This window comes from Eulemur rufifrons, chromosome 29 (assembly GCF_041146395.1).
Source record: "Eulemur rufifrons isolate Redbay chromosome 29, OSU_ERuf_1, whole genome shotgun sequence".
Classification (NCBI taxonomy): domain Eukaryota; kingdom Metazoa; phylum Chordata; class Mammalia; order Primates; family Lemuridae; genus Eulemur; species Eulemur rufifrons.
In genome coordinates, this window is record NC_091011.1 from 98,446,933 (window position 1) to 98,464,977 (window position 18,045).

At 56.5% G+C, this 18,045-nt stretch overlaps 1 protein-coding gene across 1 annotated transcript in view; it reads right to left on the reverse strand.

Moving 5' to 3' along the window:
* The window catches only part of CNPY1 (canopy FGF signaling regulator 1), a 33,139-nt gene extending 16,215 nt beyond the window's left edge, over positions 1 to 16,924 (reverse strand). Inside the window, 2 exon segments of the mRNA XM_069462474.1 lie at positions 16,827 to 16,873; positions 16,876 to 16,924. Of these exon segments, the coding sequence (XP_069318575.1) occupies positions 16,827 to 16,873; positions 16,876 to 16,924 (96 nt within the window).
* Between the last annotated feature and the right edge of the window lie 1,121 nt (positions 16,925 to 18,045).

Below are 18,045 nucleotides of genomic sequence, written 5' to 3' on the forward strand. Positions count from 1 at the left end.
TTCCAGCCGCCACTCCCACGTGACTCCAATTTCATTGCCCCACCCCGCGAGTGAGCACCACGTTGCAGATTCTTCCTGGTCCACACAGCTCCGCCTCCGCGTTTCGTGGCAGCGGGTGCTCGGTAAGAATGCGCGGCCCGTCTCGTGGCTCTTCCACTTTGGGGCATTTTGGGTATTGACAACATTTTAAAAATGATCTGAGCTTTTTGTATGTGTGCCAGTTTTCCCCTGTGAGATTATTTTCTTGGAGCATATTCCTAAATGCGGGGTCACTCGGTCATCCTTGGTGTCCACTCCCGCATGTCTCTGGCCGCAGCATGGAACCGTACGCAGCTGGCAGAGCCAGCGGTAACGTAACCTGCAAACCACATCGCAGCATGAATTTCTTCAACGGTTTCGCCCACTCTAACGAGGAGCAGCTACAAGAAAGGCAGCTCATGTGTCAGGTTCCTCAGAAGCCTTCGGCCACTGCGTCCCCTCCTCACGTGGCAGCGGCGGCAGGACCGACACTGTGGACGGCGTCGGCCTGGGGGAGGCAGGCACGGTGCAAAGGCGTTTCTTAGCACCTTTGGGTAGGGGCTACCGGCCGTCCCTTTTAAGTCCTTCACGTCATTTGCTACTTTGGCCCTTGCTAATTTTTAAAAAAACTAGATAGATGTGAGATAGTTCTGTTCCATTTGAATAAATTTTCCACTATTAAAAATAAATAATCCCAAGAGATAACATTAAATCCCTTCCTTCCTGATACTGCCCTGGGTAAACGTCATCTTTCTGGTGGTGAGTACCCGGCCCTCGGAAGAGGGTTGCGATTCTAAAGTCGGGGTAAGAATGCTCCCCCCACAAAGCCCCTGAAGAGAAGAAATCAGTCTAACGTTCTTCCAGGTCTGAGAGTCCTCGAGCCGTCCAGGAAACGTGCGGCCGGGCTCTGTGGCTGTGGAGGCCAAGTGCGCTCTGTAAACTCCACTCAGGAGTCCTGAGCCGGGGGCTGAGGGCAGCAAGAGCAAGTGGTGTCTCCTAGTGGGCAGGACCAGGTGTCTTCACAAGCAGGGGCCAAAGAGTGACAGAGGACGAGACACGTCGGGATAGAGAGTCTAGTACAAGTCACCAACCTAAATGCCGAAACTCCCACACGCGGCCAGTTTCCTGAGCACCTACTATGTGCTGGGCATCGTGCTAGACACGAGGATACAGCAGTGAACAAAACGAGGGGGTCCCTGTCCCCCCAGGACTCGTGTTCCTAGCTGAACCCGCACAAGGAGCATGTGGCCTTGGGAGCAGCCTCCCTCTAGCGCAGGGTCCCTGGGCGCCACCTGTTTGCTACGATGGGTGAACTGAGATTGGCTTTTACTTTTATAAAGGGTGGAAAAGGTCAAAAGAATAACATTTCATGACTCACGACCATAATGTGAAATTCAAATTTCAGCCTCCGTAAATAGAGTTGTGCGGGACGCAGCCGTGCCCCACCCCCACCATTTGCATGCTGTCTGCGGCTGAGTGGAATGGGGGGGACAGGGCCCCGGAGCCGGAGAAGCCACCAGACCCCTGCTCCAGGTGCCCTCCGTCTGCTTTGCAGTGTGCGCCAAGCATGGCCCCGCCCCGTGTGTGACGTCACCCTGCCTGGCAGGTGCCCACCTGTGTGGGCAGGTGATGGCTCCTCGGACACAGACCTCCCACGACTCCTGCCCCCGCCGTAGTCGCCTTCCTGTCTCTGGACGCCAACAGTGCTTTTCTCCTGGAGGACGTGCACACACGTGTGCACACATGCACACGTGTGCACACACACACACACACACACACACACAGAGCCCCAGCCCCCAAAAGGGGAGCGGAGCTGCCTCTACCCAGGGCTGCGTTTCTGCCCACTGGCATCGACCGAGCCTTCCGGGCCGGGCGCCAGGAATGTGGCTTTGCACATATCACAGCCGGCGAGGCGGGTACTACCAGCTCACGTCGTTGGCCCGGAGAAACACCCCAGGCAGGGGAGGCCGGGCTGGGACTGACACCCCAGGCCGTGCCTCTGCCCATGCCACCACGTGGCCAGCGCCTTGGGGACACGCACTAAGGGCCCGTGGACTTGAATTCCTCTTGACCTCTATCTTTGGGCCCGTGGTGGGTGGTGACAGCAACGCCAGGGTGTCCTGCCTGCTCTGGTCCACACCACGAGCCTGGCAGCCCCGTCTCACTTCAAGGGGGCCTGGGGGACACACCCTCCGAGAGGGTGGGGCTCTGGCCCAAGGTCACAAAACTATGTGCCTCAGCCGCAAGATGAGCCAGGTCTATTTGATGCCAGGTCCCTTCTCTGCGTGTGAGCGGCCCGAGGCAGTGAGCACCTTCTCAGCTCCATGGAGGTGCTGGGCACCTCTGCGGCCCTCGAAAGAGCTACCTGCCCCTGTCCACGCTGCCGTGCACACTGCCCGGGCTGCTCCTGCGGCACCCCAGCCACATCTAGCACCAGGCAGTGCCCCCACGCGCACGGGTTCTAGAACAATCAGCATCATAGAATGCAGTCTCCCCTCTCGGGTATCTTTCCCCAAGAAAACCTCCGTGTCACCCTCCTGCCAACGCTCTGTGGAAAGAACCATTTGGAAACAGCCGACTCCAAGCTGTGGCCGCTGAATCCAGCACCCCCATCCCCGCCCCCCGAGGAGGCTCACTGTGCCCGTGTGACTTAGGGCTCCTTTGTCCTGGGGGGACAGTGCGATCCTCTAAGCACATCCCATTATCCTCCGTTCTTTACCCGATTTGTGGCTTCAAACAATTCTTATTCAGTGGAATAAGCAGCAATTAACAGAACTAGGGATTTATTAAGGATAAGTCATGCCAGAGAGTTTTGACAGCTTGTTTTGAGTGTGACAGAATTACAGATTCCGAGGTTCGATGCATAATGTATTTAGACTTCTGTGCAGCCTCTAACACCAGGCTTGTGAAATTGTTCTTGCCGAGTGGTCGGAGCCAGCCGGGATGAGCACAGTCTCGGGCACTGGCACCTCACTCGAAGGACGAATGGCTGATGCACCCAGACGGGGTCGGAGTGGCGGGAAGGGAGGGCAAATGTAATTGAGGGTAGAGATGTATCACAGCACGTGAACAGCTGGGAAAAATGTAGAGGCCAACAAACGTTCTAAACAATGCCATAAAGACACTTTTGATGTTCCGAAGGTTTGAGGGAGTGTCTGACATCTGTTTCCCACAAATTCATCTTCTTAGAAAGGTGACCAAGTGTCATTCCAATTCAGCATGGGGCTAGTAAGATTTATTTAATGAAGGCGCCAGCACATGTGACCTCATGCTCATCCAAAAAATACATTCCACATAGACCCATGATCTAAGCATAAAATAAAAGCACAAACTATTGGAAGAAAATTCAGAAACTAGTTGTATAACAAAGGACCGGGGACCTTCTAAAGCCAGGAGGACAGTCTGTGGCGGAAGGAGCAGCCACAGGCACATCCCAGCCCAGGAGAACGCACACCTCAGGTGGGTCAGAGCGTCACTGTGCCTACGCAGTGATATTTAAAAGAATAGAAGGATGAAAGCAAACAACCCAACAGAATGACAAGGAAAGCCTAAAAACAAGCAGCTTCAAATAGAGGAAACCTAAATAAACAACACGCTAGTGAAAATAGGCTTAACTTCACTAGTAGTGGAGAGGGAAAATGAGGCAACAGTGAAATACCATTTTTCACTTCTTAGATTAGAAGAAATTAAAAGAGTGATGCTATCCACTGCCGCAAAACTGCAGGAGAGCAGGTCTCTCACCCGTCGCGGTGGGAATACAGACGGTGCTCCTTGGGGAAGCAGCCCAGCACATGAGCTCCGGGGAAAACGGACACACCCTCTGCCCCTCGCGCTGCAGGAATCCGTCCTGTAGAAATCAGGTTGAAAATTCGTAAGGACGCGTGATCCAGGGGGCTTGTGGTGACGTTGCTGTGTGGTAGCGGAGCCCTGGGGACAACAAGCGAGCTCATCTACAGGAGCACGGCCCGGGGACTGGGCACAGCCACATACTGGGCAGCTGTTTTTAAAAATGAGTTAGATCCCATCTATCGGCCTGGAGACGTCCAGGATGTATTCTCGGTAAGCGAGGTGCTCGGTCTGCTGGGGCTGCTGCAACAAAATACCACAGATCAGGTGGCTTCAATGGCAGAAATTTATTTCCTCACAGTCCTGGAGGCTGGAAGTCCAAGATCAAAGCGCTGCATGACCCTGTTCCTGGGGAGGGCTCTCTTCTTGGCCTACAGACAGGGGCCTCCTTGAGAAGTAGCCTCACTGGCTGACAGAGGCCTCTGGTGTCTCTTCCTCTTTGTTTTGTTTTTGGGTTTTGTTTCTTTTTTTTTTTTTGAGACAGGGTCTCGCTCTGTTGCCCAGGCTGGAGTGCAGCAGTGTGATCACAGCTCACCGCAGCCTCCAACTCCTGGGCTCAAGCGATCCTCCTGCCTCAGCCTCCCAAGTGTCTTCCTCTTCTATAAGGACACCAGTCCTATTGGATCCGGGCTCCACCCCTATGACCTCATGTAACCTTAATCACCTCCTCAAAGGCCATCTGCAATCAGTCACATGGAGAGTCAGGGCTTTACCATGTGAATTCAGGGACGCAATCCAGCACACTGCAGGAGGAAAACATTGAAACTCACTGGATGTGTCCACATCCTCCAGAGGAATGTATACAGCGTGACGTCTCTACTGTTTCAAAATGGCAGAGAAAACACCAAACGTGCAGCCGTTTACCTGTGCGTGAGCTTGGCGCCAGCCAGGAAGGCTGTGCCCCTCCCGTGGCTTACTGGAGTGGGTGGGAGTACAGCAGGGTGGGGAAGGGCGGGTTTCATCTTCATACATCTCTGGTTAAAATTATCATGGATTACTTTTGTAATTTAAAATTTTTAATGAAGAAACCTTTGAAAACCCAGAGTAGAGTCATTAGACATGTGCGCATTCTACCAGTCCAGCGTGCTTACAACCTGGAGAGCCCTCAAAGCCAACCCAGGGCTCCTGGTCCCCTGTGGACCCCACCTGGGGACGTCCCAGGAGCCCACAGAGTCGCGGCGGCCTCTCAGAGGCGCCATCGTGAGGAGCTCCGGCTCTTCCCTGGAGCAGCGGGACAGGCCGAGGGCCGCCCTGCTGAGAAGACGGTCTTATCGGTGGAACCCAGTGCCCTTTAAAACATGAAAGTGACCCCTACCTCTACATTTCCATGCAGGAGGGACAGCAGAACTCTCCAGAATGCCCAGACGCGACAGTTCCCTCTGATGTTTTCAGAAAGTTCAGGAAAAAGGGCATGAGAAGGGCCCAAAGAGCCTAATTATTTTTTGCACTTGGCTTAAACAATGGGCAGGAGAATAAGGCCCTTTTTAATATAAAATCTGAAATCTCTCCGCTGGAGCCCTGTCCACACCAGCCCTTGCTTCACTCACTTAAATCCGTCTGACCGGCCACGCAGGACTGCGGCGGGGACAGGTCCCCGAGCCCAGACCCCTCGATCCTGCGCAGGTGGGCTCACGCTGCTCTGGGAAGCCGGCTCTGCCAGTCACACGTCACTGTCCCTTCCTGTCCCACGGAGAGCCACACCTCGTGGGAACTGGCAGAGGAAATGGGCCACCACGACGTGGGGCCGTGTTGGGGCCGCTTCTCGATCCCGAGCGGAGAAGGGAAGCTCCAGCCCAGCAGGAGGCGGCCGGGGGCGGCAGCACATGATGAGACCCCCGCCCCCGGCAGTGCGGGGCAAGGCAGCCACGGGTGCAGAGACACTGAAGGACGTGCCGTCCTCTGCGTCCACGGAGCGCCACGCGGGTCCCATCGCTCTCGACGCATGGCCATCCTGGACTTTTAAATCTCTCTTGCTGGAGACCTGGTCACAGACAAAGATTCTCCACCTACGAGAAAACAGCTTTCCCCCAGCAATGAGCACTCCGGGCTCAGAACCTGGGAGACCAGGGGGACGAGCCGGCCCCGGGCAATGGCTGCCGGGATGAGGGAGCCCAGCGTGGCCGTGTCCCCGCGTTGCAGCGAGTCCACCGGCGCAGCTTTCTGTGGGGAACTTTGTGACACACAGGATTTGCAGCCTCCACCTGCCACGCTGCCGCCTCAGCAGCCGCCTCTCCTGCTCCGCGGGTTCAGGAGCTTGGGCCTGTGTTCGTCACCCTACTGTAACAAAGCGCCACAGACTGGTGGCTGGAAACTACAGAAATTCACTTCCCCACAGCTCCGGGGGCGGGAGGGCCAGGATCAAGGTGTGGCCAGGGCTGTGCAGTCTCCGAAGCTCTAGGGCAGGATCCCTCCTGGCCTCTTCCCGTTCTGGTGGCTGCTGGCCGTCCTCCGCGTTCCTCGGCGTGTAGACACGCCAGGCTCTGCCTCCGTTGTCACCTGGTGTCCTGCCTCCTGTGTCTCTGTGTCTTATGAGGGGCCACTCCGTGGATTAGGGCCCACCCCCTCCAGGATGACCTCATCTTAACTGATAGTATCTGTGAGGATCCTATTTCCAAATAAGGTCACACTCTGGGGTTCTGGGAGGACACAAATTTGGGGGGACACTATTCAACCCGGAGCACCGCCTCCCCAGGCCTGGGCATGGTCCTCCGTGCACCTGAACCTCTTCACAGCACTCGGGTGTCTCTCTCTGCAAACCGGATCTAACTGCAGTCCGAGCGTTTCGAGGGCAACTCCAGCAGGGCCGTTCTGTCTCTGCTCACGGCCTTGACTTCCTCCAAACACTGGAATTCTGGACCCAAGTGAGGAAAAGTCCTGATTTTTATAGAACACAGTTCTGAACTCGCAGCACTGTTGACACGCAGGACCAATAATCCCGTGTGGGGTGCTGTCCCGTGCACCTCGGGGTGTGGGCAGCATCCCTGACTCCGCCCACTAGCTGCCGTGGCACCCTCCCCTCTGGCTGTGAAAGCTGGAAATGTCCCCAGCCGTTGCGGATGTCCAGTAGCTGAACCACCCCCAGTTAGAGCCACTGCTACAGAAGCTGGTTCCAAAGGTCACAACCTGTGCTCAGTAACGCTAACGAGACAAAAGGCTCTGCCGTCCCATCGTCCCATCTGACGTCTCCTCCCTGGGCCTTCTGCACCGTCTGTCCAGGTGGGACCCTCTGTGCCATGTTTTGGCATCCTTGGCTTCTAAACCCAGCCCAGAGCCAGCCTGCCTGTCCCTGGCCGCAGCCTGCCTGGTCCCCGCAGGTGCGCTCCCCTGATGCCACGAGAGAGAGACCTTCCACTCCCTCTCTTTGGTAGTGGGCTTCTCATTCTAGACAGACTTTTTCAAAAAGGGAAAATTGGGCTCATACTATGGCAAATTCTTGACAAGTAATCTTCTCTGCTCTCTATGCTAGATGTTTATTTAAAAAAAAATCAAGGAATAGAGGCCAAACAATGTGCACGTGATAGGACTAGTGGTGACACTTGGATTTGGGAGGTTTAGGGAACGAGTTTAGAGCGCAGGACAGTGTTTGGACAGCGAACAGTCTGCTGTGCTGCTTAAAGCGCGTCCTCCTCTTCCCCTGTCTGCAGTTTAGGGTATCGGCACTTTGTCACACGGGGTGTGCTCAACGAGGGATGGTTCCCTATTTACACCTCGGCTCGGTGGCCCTAAGGGAGCTCGGTGGCCCTAAGGGAGTGAGCACCGCCTCATTCAGCTTCTCACCATCGAATGGCGCAGACAGCAAACGCGAATCCCAGCAAGAGTGTCCGGCCCAGAGCCCCGCGGCCCTGGTGCTCCCGGGCAGTGCCCCGGGCGCGGGAGAGGGGCTGCTTTGCTTCAGCGGCTCCCTAGAGGGACATAAGCCTGAGCCTCTGACCACTGTCAACCTAGAATGTCCGGGAGCCACAGAACCTCAGCAAGAACGAGCCACATCCTCCCTGTGGACGTCGGGCTTCCCACTGCTCATGCCACGCGGAGGCACAAGCACGAGGCCACCCTGGATTCCAGACGGGCAGCCTAAGCCAACAAAACAGGACACGCGTAAACATCTGTTCAAAATAATAAACAGGATTTCGCTTAGATTAATGTCTAGGAGGATCCCCCTATAAGTAAAAATGGTACTAAAATGTAAAGAGGAAAAAAATCGGTTCTGAAAGTTCAGCACGATTTTTCTAATAGCTGAGTTACGACAAAGAAAGCTTCATCGGTCCTGCTACAGAAGAGAGCTGCGTCTCTGCGTGACCTTGCGGGGGTTGTGTCTTTCTCTAGGTCATTGTCCTTCCCAACGATTCTTTGACGGGGTTCTCCATCTAGTCAGATCTGGGACCCCAATTATGCACGGCTTTATTTATGGTACCTACACCTCCTCCTAAAAACTGTTGCTGGAAACTGTTTTTCAATCAAACCCAACTGAAAAGAATTGGAATTTAAAAATCTCACAATAACTCTACAGAATCGTCCCACATCATACTAACGGCAGTGTGGTCATGGCAGTGGGGTTCAGTCTGGCAACGGGCGGCGATTTCCCTCCTCGCTGGGGGTGTTTAGAGTCCTCGGGAAACATCACAAACAAAGTTCATCTCATGAATCACATAGGAACATTCGTGCCTTCAAATGCCACCTGCCTCGGTCTGTGGTCAGAAACAAAATATGCTAATTTCTCCTTTATCAAGCTCATTAACAACCACAAAATCCCAAATTGATACCCATTCAAGGTCCTTACGTGCAGATAAAAGATCTGGACATCTCTAGAGAGTCTTCTGTTGCAGTAGAGTAACTAAGGACAGAACCACAGACCGACGACATCCGTGTGGCACCCGCCACGCGCGGGAAACTGCAGAGACGGTTTCCACGTGGCTTCGCCCCCCTGCAGCACCCCCAACCCCGCGCCCGGGACAGAGGCTGATGGGGCTTCTCTCTCCCGGCCTCCCGGCCTCTTCTCCTCCAGGAGCGGGCAGAGGAGGGAAGGAGCCTACGTTTCCAGCTGGCAAACAAACGGACTGCTCTGCCATTCCCTCTCGGAGCACGCCCATCGGCCAAGGAGGAAGTTTGCGCCACGTTCACGGCGATTCTCCAAACGAAGGTGGCGTCTGTTCACTTTTTGTTCAAGTGTGTGCCCAGGTGAGGGGACGAGAGAGGCCTGCACCTCGGCTGACCAAAGGTGGACAGGGTCCCCCGGGGATGCGAGTGAGAGTCCGTGTGGCGTCCAGGTCCCCGACACGACACCTCGCGGGAGTCCTGCCCCATCCTCCTGGTCCGGGGTGAAACCCCGAGAGGCAAAAGTTGAAATCAAGTTTGAAATCCACTTGCCCACAATGTCAGGGGTTATGAAAAGCTGAGCACCTTTACCCGGAGAAGCAATACCTACGGGATTAAGGCAAATTTCTTACTTAGAGGAGAAAACATGCAGTTTGTAATTCCCGGCTCCTGGTGGCAAAGTCCGTCCTCACGCCTCAGTCTAATGGGACAAACTCTCAGCCCTTTGCTCTCCACATTGTTGCAGCCTCCACCAAAGGGATTAAAATTATCTCTTTCCCTTTTAATTTTGTGTCACCCCTTCCTCCCACATCCCCTGGGGACAGCATGAATTTTTAGTCCCCCTGCTTTGGGGAGGGGGAGGGGCTGTTAACCCCTCGTCCAGGCAGCGGCCAGAGGGCAGGAAGCCGGGAAAGGTCCCCCTGCTGGCCCCGCCGGGAAGAACAACGCTGGGCAGGCAGGTCGGGGTCCCCAAAACTGGTTGGCAGCAGAAATGTGCCTTTTCCCCAGCCCCTGGGGACAGGGGCACAGACTTAGTGGCCCTGTCTCACGCTCTGTGACTTTGATAGGTGACTGTGAGCTCATGTGCTTGTGGTGTGCATCAGACACGCATGCCCATGCACGCACGCACAGATGCACTCACACACGTGTGCACACGCAGGCGCACACGCACTCGAGGCAAACACTCGCTCCCCTTCCCTGGGTTTGCGTTTCCACCCTGGCCGTCCGGGTGCCTTTGGGCCCCACCGTGCAGGGCCGGCCAGCACGATGGAGTGGCTGCAGCTCACTGTCCCAGCCTGCTCCCCCTGCAGCGTGGGGGCCGCGGCAGGTCCCAGGCAAGTCAGAAAGGCCGCCCCCTCTGTGGCTGGTGTGGAGACCAGAACGTGCCGAGACCCCAGCCCCAGATGAAGATGGTCACAGGTGGGCCTAACCAAGCAGGGCCCAGGGCCTGCTGGGCACTGAGGGGACAAGCACTGGGCGGCTCCCAAGCAAGACCCAGCCAGGGGCCCAGAGCTCGGCCCCGGCCCAGTGTCCTGCAGGCACCGGGAACAGGAGGGTCCCACCTCCATCTTCCTGGGAGGACGTGACTGAGGAGGTCGGTGGGCACAGGACCCTGGCCTGGGGAACAGCAGGTGGAGGTGGCCTGGGTGACCCTGGCTGAGGAGGGAGGGAGGCTGTGTTGAGGCAGCAAAGGCGGCTGGACGCGAGCCCCTCGCCAAGGGCACGGAGCAGGCTGCCCCCACATAAGCAAACAAGCGCAAAGCTCCCCCACACCCCAATTCCCTAACGCCAGGCTCAACACTGTGCTGGGGCAGCCCCAGCCTGTGCCCGGCGTGTCATCGAGCTGTCACTGAGAGCTGTGCCGGGGGTCCTGCCCCCAGGAAGGTGAGTTCTGCCGACACCAGCGCTGGCTCAGGCCAGGCCCTGCCCTCTGCTTCTCCTCCCCGCCAGCGTTTGAGCCCTTTGGGAGGGGAGCGAGGGAGCACTTTGGTCACAGAGGGACGATCATCCGAAGGCGGGCGAAGCCGAGAGCCTGCAGGTCCACACACTCAGGCACGGCAGCAACCGCAAGTGCTCGTGGTGCAGGACAGACTCCAGAAACGGACAGAGCCCACCGGTGTAAGGTGGGACGCTTTCCTGAGGGCCACAGAGGAAGACCGGAATACCCCTGCATTCAATTCCTTTCTGTTTGAAGCAGCTGGCGTGACCGGCACGTGCAGCTGGAGGCTGGCGCACTGTCTGGCACAGAGCTGGCTGCAGGCAATAGCCCTCGAGGCTGAGAACCTCGGCTAGGCGTTCCCACCTGGCTGTGTCCAGGGCAGTGGGGACACGGCTACCATTTGAGCGGACCACTGCCAACACGTGGTGCGCAATGGCAAGGCAGGACTTGCGTCGTGTGCAAGGCCGGGCTCCGGACGGCGCGGGCAGGTCTGGGGCTGGGAGGTCGGCAAGGCTATGGGCTGCCCTGCTTGAGGCCCACAGTAACAGTGTGAGGGAACTCCTCGGTCACCAAAGACATCCAGGCCCATGCTGGGGTGCCTTCCTTTGTCCCACGCTACCAGGCTTGTCCTCAAAGACCAGCAGAGCAGACGCTGCCATGCGTACGGCGATGCCATGCTCCATTTCTCCCTCCTCCCGGGCACACGGCTCGGCTGTTTCCAGCCAGCATGACAGTCCCAGCCGTGGGATATGGGCAGAGTAGGTGTCTCACTGTTGAGTCTGCCCATAAAACCTCCCGAGGAGCCCTCTCTGTTCTCTCTTTCCACCAGCTGCTGAATGTCGGCGACTCAGGACCCACGTCCCTGGGTGACCAAGTGGAGCAGATGGCCCTGCCAACCCCCCTGGATATGTCACAGACAGCACATGATGACACTGAGACCTCAGGGTTTCCCAGCAATCAGCCCACCCTGAAAGTGCGATCAGTAAAGACTTACGTCAGCATTTTCAGTGTCGTCTGATGTTTCTCTTTTTAAATAAAATAGAGAAGAATAAATAAAGTAGAAGATGATACCCAATAAAAGCCACCAAAAGTTAAAAATAAAAACGTATACAACCCCACATCACCATTCATTCATGCTTCTTCTTCTCTGAGACGGAAGGAAAATGAGGAATCTCAGGAGAGGGGTTGAGGTTATTTACAACCAAACATACTAACATCCGTTCATTTCCGTGAGGCGCGAGAGATAAGACCAGCGTGTCTCAGAAGAGTGGGTTGCCACCCTCAGTGGGGACGCTGGTCTCCGTCTCCTGGGCTCTCTGCGCTCTCCCACCTGTGCTGCTCGTGGGCCAGGGGTCGGGGGGAAGGGGAGTGGCTGCTCCCAGCCTGGGCTTGGGCCCGGGTCACCCCAGGCATCGGGACAGTGGTGGCTGCTTCCCCGGAGTCGTGGCGTGTGCGGCCTCCCTCGCCAATGAGGTATGGGGGGAGTTTGGGGCTGGGGGGCTCCGGGACAAATTGTCCACTTGTTAGAAAGGAACACGGCACGGAGCTTCCCCCTCGTCCGCCCCGAGCACTGCTGTCTGCGCAGTCGTGCTCCTCAGAGCCACGTCCACCCTCCCCACAGCTCGCCAGTCCTGCCACGCGGGGTCCACGCTGGTCCTGCTGAGGCCTCTGGCCGAGTGTAAACCCCTGAGGGGTAAGAACTCCTTCTCCAGTCTACACCACACGCAGACCTAGAGTGGTGAGCACATAATTAGGAATCCGAGCCCGGAGGCTGCGGCCGCCTGTGAGCCAGGCGCCAGGCGTGGCCTGCGGGAAGCGTGGCCACCAAATCAAGGCTGTTACTGCCGGGTACCTGGATTCGGAGGAGGTGTTCTGATTTTTTTCTGCATAAGGAATCAGGAATCGTTGTGGCACTGTTTGGGTCTTAATAATCTTCCCAAATGAAATATCTTTAGGCTACTATCTCATGCTGGGGACAGCCATCTGTTACGGTGGCTTTCAATTTTTTGGATATGACCCACTTTTGACATTGCAACCCATTACATAAAGTGTCACAAATAGAACTCTCTTTTTCTGTAAGATTTACTTTGATATTATGCGCGCACGCGCGCACACACACACACACACACACACACATATTTTTTTTTTTTTTTTTTGCCTGCTGGTTGTACCCCACCAAACAGGTTTTATGGCTCACTAGTGGGTAGGAAATTCCTGAAGGACTGAATCCCCTTCACCTCCTGGCTGGCTTATTACCACAGCCCACCCCTCTTGTTTTGTTGGCAAACAGGGCCCCATGTACAATTGTGCAGGTTGTGCACTGCACAACTCCACGATGCCATAGTACCCTGTTGTCGTGCAGTACATTACAGGACGGGGTGTCTCTGTCAAAGTGTAGGGGCAAAGGGAAAGCTTCCCTTCTTCCCTCTCCGAAGGTTCACCAAAGTGACTGACAACAGACAGATTACTAGGTGAAGGCCGCATAAAAGTTATCGATGTGCTCAGGCATGGGGGCCGCGTGAAATGAGAGCTGAAGGGCCAGAGGGAGGAGGCGTAAATCCCCTCCTCACAGAGGGGAGGGAGTGGGGGCTGTAGGCCATTCTAGAGGAGCAGCAAGCGATTCTTAGGGGCACGAATGGCTGCAGCTGGCAAGTTAGAGGAGGTGAGGGCAGAACCGCGCTGTGGATGAAGGCTGTTTGACCGCGTAGACAAAGTCTCCTGGGTGGCACTCACGGCTGCTCTCGGAGAATGGACAGAAAGTCTATCTGGGCCGGGCGCGGTGGCTCACGCCTGTAATCCTAGCACTCTGGGAGGCCGAGGCGGGCGGATCGTTTGAGGTCAGGAGTTCGAGACCAGCCTGAGCAAGAGCGAGACCCCCGTCTCTACCAAAAAAATAGAAAGAAATTATCTGGACAACTAAAAATATATAGGAAAAATTAGCCGGGCATGGTGGCGCATGCCTGTAGTCCCAGCTACTCGGGAGGCTGAGGCTGGAGGATCACTTGAGCCCAGGAGTTTGAGGTTGCTGTGAGCTAGGCTGACGCCACGGCACTCTAGCCCTGGCAACAGAGCAAGACTCTGTCTCAAAAAAAAAAAGAAAGTCTATCTGGTGCAGTGAAGACTTTTAGACTCTCCTCTCTGGTGGTGACACCTTTCCTGGTTATTTGAGGAGATTCCTAGGGAGAGAGTCTGAAGACAATTGCATTTCTTTTGGAAAACCGTTTCCTGGGTCAGATAAGGAAACTCCAGAGAGTCTCTCCCTGCGCTTGGGGTCCGGGAGGAAACGAGAGAGATTCTGAGGCAGCTTCTAAGACCTTCCGGTTTCTTTTAATTCAAGGTGCTCCGTGTGCCAAAGCACAAGGCTTTGGGGTACCGTTCCCTGCACCCCTACAGTAACAAATGACATTGGAATTTGTCTAAATTAACTTAGCAAATTAAATTAATGCCAATTGGTCAAAATTAAGGGAGTCACCGAAGCTCTCTGGGCCTCGCTGGCATTTCTACAATGAAGGTCCGTGGTCCAGTTTGCTCCCAGCGCTGTGAGGACACGCCGGACAGCACAGGCGCCAGGTGCTGGTCCAAACAGGACCGCAATCTCGTCACCACGGCAGCCGGCTGCTGGGACTTCCTCTGTGTGAAGGTGCTCACGCCTCGCCAAGGCAAGGGGACCCCGTGCTCCGCCCTGCCACACACTGCCACGCACCGAGCACACGTTCCCTGGGTCCCTCCCAGGTACCAGCCCCACTGGACGGGTGACCTTGGATGCAGGGACCACAGCCCAGAGCTCCCATGTGTGAAAGCAAACGTCAGCCCCCAGACCCCAGCTCCCAGCCCTGGGCCCGCCCTGGACACAGCCGTTCACCTGTGCCTCGTAGCCGGGGCTCTGCCTTCCGTGACTGCTAGGACCGGGGGACAGGCACTCACTGGGAAAGCGAACGTGAGGTAGGGGTCTCCAAATCACGCAGTGCTGTGCTGCTGCGTCTCGCTAAAACTGCCATTCATCTAATTTTTTAAAAAGTAAATAAATAGAGACGTATCATCGGTGCTGAAATGCTGGCTGTGCTTTGCTGAACAGACGTGATTCCATGGCAAGGCAGGGGAAGGTCAAGCGGGAACATTCCCACGACTGCAGCCAGCGGGAGGGGTCTCTCACCTGCCACCAGCAGCCCAGGGGCCGCGCTCTGAACTCTGCACTTAAGGAGGCTTCGGTCCTCCGTGCGACCTCTCGCTGCCCGGCTGTGCAGAGAGATCTCTGCAGGTGGGGGACGATCCTGTGCCTGTCACAGATGGCTCCAAGCGAAAAGTCGCTGCGTGTGAATTCAATTCCTTCTTTTTAAGAAAGGGAGAGCAGCACTGGAAACCTTGGCTAAGAAGAATGTTTCCAACGGAGCCAGGCAGCGGGTCTGGGAACCGAGGCCTACACGCATTGTTACCAAACAGCCGCCGCTGCCATCATCTCTGTTGTCATAGGCTGCCCCGCAAAATCGATAACATTGAAGACCTCTGAGCTATCTGGAGGATGGTGTCAATTAAAATAAATGAGCCTTATTTTCTAATAATTCCCTGGGCCACACAACCCACTCCTTCCTCCCTTCTAGCTCGCTCGGCAGGCCAGCCTCAGGTCGGGTCGGGGAGGCCCACCGAGTCCGGCTTCGAGGCTTCCCCGACCCCCCACAGCCCACGGGGCGACTGTCCGGAGGGTCTTGCTCGGCCGTAGCTCAAGGGCGCCGGGGACTCCCTTCCCCGAGGGTCTGCGCCCCTGCCCTGGCCCAGGGGACGTTTCCAGGCCCTCCCGGCCTCAAAGCAGGCGGAGGACCCCTGGCACCCAGGAGAGCGGACGAGCTGCCGCAAGGCGCCTTCACCTGCAGGCGCAGTCGGGATCCTCCCAGGTTCTGCAATCGCACAGGGGAAGGAGGCTGCTGACAGAGGCTGCATTTGCAGGCCGGCTGCCCCCCTGGGGCCGAAAAGAGCTCAGTTCTACCGGGACATCCACACACCCCTTTCCTGGCCCCATGACAGTGGGAATCGGCTTCAGGCTGGCTGTCAGGGTCCAGGACTGCTCCGGGCTGGAGGGGTGTGTCTGGCATTCAGGTGACCGCACGGGATGGGACCCTGGTGTCCCCAAATGCAGGCCACAGCCTTGCCACAGAGCGGCCAGTGGATCTGCACGAGGTCCTCTCTGGGAATGGCCAGAGAAGCCTCCTGAGGGGTCCACCCACGTGTGACCTTTGGGGAGACAACGAGCCCAGGAGAGAACCTGAGCTCCTGGCGCTCGGCGCTCTCCCTTGGGCGCTACTGACTTGGGGGTGAAACTGCCTCTCTCATTCAAAACTTAGGCAAATTAAAAGCAAGACACACTTTCGGTAAGGCCTGGCTGTCTCGTTCCCACAACGCAACGCACTGCGGCGCCCCAGGCCTCCTTCTCTGTCCTGCCCCTCTCCGGGTGGGAGCCCAGGTGGGAAAGGGGAGGACAGCGCACAGACCGTCTGCCTCCCATCGGTTGCTCCAGGCTGGGCTGCAAGAGACCCCAAACCAACTTCTGCTCAGCTTTGAGTGAGTCAGAGGATGTTGTGGGACAATTTTCTACCAACACTTCCCTGAGGATGACGTTGAGATTGGCTTATTGTTCTGGGCACTCACGGCCTGAGTGCTCACAGGGGACGATGTCTCTCACAGGAGACGGCCCCACCCGGCCCCTCCCTGCTCTGCAGACTCTGCCCTTACAGCTCCCCCAGCACATCTGAGTCTTGGGGTGAACCCCGCTTTGGGCTGTGCAAGAACATTTCTTCTTCCCCCGCAGCCAAGTGTCCAGCCTGTCCCGGGACGTGGGTCTTGCGTCCTGCGTCCCCCACTAGAACTCTGAAGGTCTGAGGGGAGGAGGGTGCCCAGGAGGGGGGCTCAGCCCCTGTAGCCTCTCTGGGCCCCCTGCCGGCCTCGCCAAGAACCACAGACGCGCTATTTTTATTCTGAAGAACAACAGAGCCGGAATGTCTTTCGACTTGACAAGACGCAAAATTTAGGTGCTGAGAGAGATACTTCAATTTCAAGCTTAAAGATTACTTTGGGTCCCGCAGGACTCAGAAGCAATTTAGAGCTGATACCCTGAACAAGAGAAAGGTTAGAAGATTAGGACCAACTGCTGTTTGGATAAATGGCTGGTAATTGCCCACATCCGCAATTACACACTGGCACATAATTTCTTTTCCGCTACCTTTCTCCTCTCCTGCGTCCCGTCAGGATTTATTCGGAAGGACCCACCTTGGTCTTCTTCTGCCGAGCCTTGGTGACGTCATACTCCACCTCATCCATCAGGGCCCTGCACGCTGGACAAGACAGAAAACAGCCGTGGTCAGGGCGGGAGACAGAGCCGAGCCTGGGGACGGTCCCTCCGAGGGGGCGGAACGGGTTCCCCTGTACTGCGCTCTAGGAGGCCGCGAGGAGTCCGGTCCCCCGCAGTTCTCAAAGGTAGCCAGACTCAGACTGGTTTTCCTCGCGCTCCCTTTCGTACTCTTTGTGTTTTTAAAAAGGCATATACGATTTACTTCTGCATTTGAAATGTGCTTTTTTTAAAGAGTGAGGGAGGACTCTTTGCTCTGAGTCTGTCGGGCGTCTTGCAGCCCCTCTGAGTGGCACGAATTACACCCCACGTGCTTCTGCCTCGTGGGAAAGGTTGGCCAAAGCAGGGCCCTGCTCCCAAAGATACATTTTTCCTGGATTTAAAGTCTAAGGGGACCCTCTGAACCCCATTTTATGGGCAATGCAGCTGGGTTTTGCTCCCTAAAATCCCTCTGCCCGCCTGAGACAGCCGCGCTGTGCCGTGGGTCCGAACCCTCACAAATGAAAGTCAACGAAGTGATGCGTCCAACATCAGCCTCATTTGCGCAACTGGAAACTGATGTCGGTTTCCTGCCTTTGCCCTGTCCGTGACCTGGAAGCCAACATGACAGGGCCAGCCCAGAAGGTGCCAGAGGAGCGAGGCAGGACGGGCTTGGTGTCCGGACAGCCGTGAAGCAGAGGCTACCCCCCCCCCGCCCCCCGTCTGGACGCTCCCTGGCTGTGAATGACACACAAAGTGTCCGAGTCGAGCGTTTCAGAGTCGTGTTTGAGGGACTGCATTTTAGAGAACATGTTAGAACGTGCCTGGAATGGGCCTGGGCACGCTGACCTGACACCGCGTTTAGCACCCTCTTGCGACCACACGCCAGAACGTGGTGGCTGGTGGCAGAGCCCACGCTGCTTACGACAAAGGCCCATCGCGGTCGTGAAGACCTGACACTCAGACGCGCGCCGTCTTCCAGGCAGTGTGCTGGGTCTGCAGTCGGCACACACTGCATCCCTGTAGGCACACTGCCACCCGTGGTGGCCCTAGTGCTTGTGCCCTGGCACAGAGTGGCTTGGAGAGATGCAGTGACTCTCCCCCGGTTTCTTGG